Source organism: Cynara cardunculus, unplaced genomic scaffold (genome assembly GCF_001531365.2).
Source record: "Cynara cardunculus var. scolymus isolate 2C unplaced genomic scaffold, CcrdV1 Un_Scaffold_10836, whole genome shotgun sequence".
Taxonomy (NCBI): domain Eukaryota; kingdom Viridiplantae; phylum Streptophyta; class Magnoliopsida; order Asterales; family Asteraceae; genus Cynara; species Cynara cardunculus.
In genome coordinates this window covers 1-1507 of record NW_020206171.1, presented here as the reverse complement: position 1 = coordinate 1507, position 1507 = coordinate 1, and the positions used below count along the sequence as shown (strand labels likewise).

Genomic DNA, 1507 nt, shown 5'->3' with positions numbered 1-1507 from the left:
AAATTTCAGTTATCGTCAGTTATTATCACCATAAAATCTGGAAATTTCAATGGTGGGATGTGTGCTTAAATTAAGATTCAATTTCCAAACTTCTCACTACTCAAATTGGCAACTTTTCTCAAAGTCAAACAAGAACAATTAAAACTAATTGCTTTTCTTCTGTAAGGTATGATAGCTTCTTTTGATTAACTTACTTCAATATTTTAAATAATTAAAACATGGTTTCTCTTCTACAAATTAATGGCTGGAAATAATATTACATTCATTGACGATCTTGACATACAAAAGGATGATTTCACTGTCAAGGTTCGAATTGTTAGATTGTGGAAGCAACCGGTGTTTAAAAACCCGGATGAAATATACTCCATTGAAATGATATTAATGGATGAACAGGTAAATTCTTATATCTTTTTGAAGCTTTAGTATTGAAAACATGATATTGAATTATTTTCTAAATTGCCTAAGATCTTCACATCATCAGTGCTCATTGATTTTTCATTTTTATGTTCTTAGGGCAACAAAATACAGGCAAATGTCCTGCAGAAATGGGTTCCTAAGTTCAGGAACTTACTTCAAGAAGGGGCTGCAGTTTTTATTAAGAATCCTACAATTGCTCGATATGCAACGAAGTACAAGTTAATCGACAATACAAACAAGTTACATTTGTATTACAAGACTTCTGTTTCGAATTGCCGGGATTTTAAGGGTTCCATTTTTGGTTTTTCATTTGTCAACTTTGAAAACATTAAACCCAAAAGTATCCCAGAACATACAGCAGTTGGTGAGTAAATTAAATGCTTTTACATTGATTGTATTGTTTAAATAAATTATATATTTTACACTTATTGAAGTTAGATGTTGTCATGTTAACTTTTTTTATCATTACATAGATGTAATTGGGGAGGTTATTGCTTGTGAGACAATGATGACTCTTCCARATAGCAATGGAAAAGGCAAAAGAAGAATGCAACTTGAGATGAAGGATTTGGGATAAGTATTTCACTTTAATTTACTACAATGATCTTCAGAAACTATATAATTCTTTTCTTACAATTTATGTAGGGGAGTTAAAATACAAGTTATATTTTGGGATTCCTTCGCTGAGGAATTGAATAATTATGTTTCTACAAACAAGGACAAGGGGATTGTTGTTCTTGTTATTCAATTCGCAATGGTCAAAATTTACAAAGGTTAGTCTGTTTCATTATATGTATAGTTCTTTCAAGGAATGTTGTGTTAACTTGTTTCATTTGATTGTTTCAGAAAGACCATTTCTTTCTAATTCATTCAATGGTACGAGGCTGTTCATCAATTCGGACAATGATGAATTAATGATTTTAAGAAAAGGTGAGCAATTTTTATTTATTATTTATTTATGTTATATTTATGTTATATATCTTATATTTCGCTCATATCCATTGTTTGTGTACTAATACTCTGATTCAATAGTTTGACTCGGGAGTGTGGCGAATCTAAATCGTCACAACAGATTTCAATGCTCTCTGGA

General features: G+C 30.5%; 1 protein-coding gene across 1 annotated transcript; it reads left to right on the top strand.

Moving 5' to 3' along the window:
- Window positions 1–240: 240 nt before the first annotated feature.
- Window positions 241–994, top strand: LOC112505429. Its single transcript, XM_025109339.1, has 3 exons — window positions 241–393; window positions 514–781; window positions 891–994. Exons 1-3 carry the CDS (start codon window positions 241–243, stop codon window positions 992–994), a joined length of 525 nt encoding a protein of 174 aa, XP_024965107.1.
- The last annotated feature ends 513 nt before the right edge of the window (window positions 995–1507 follow it).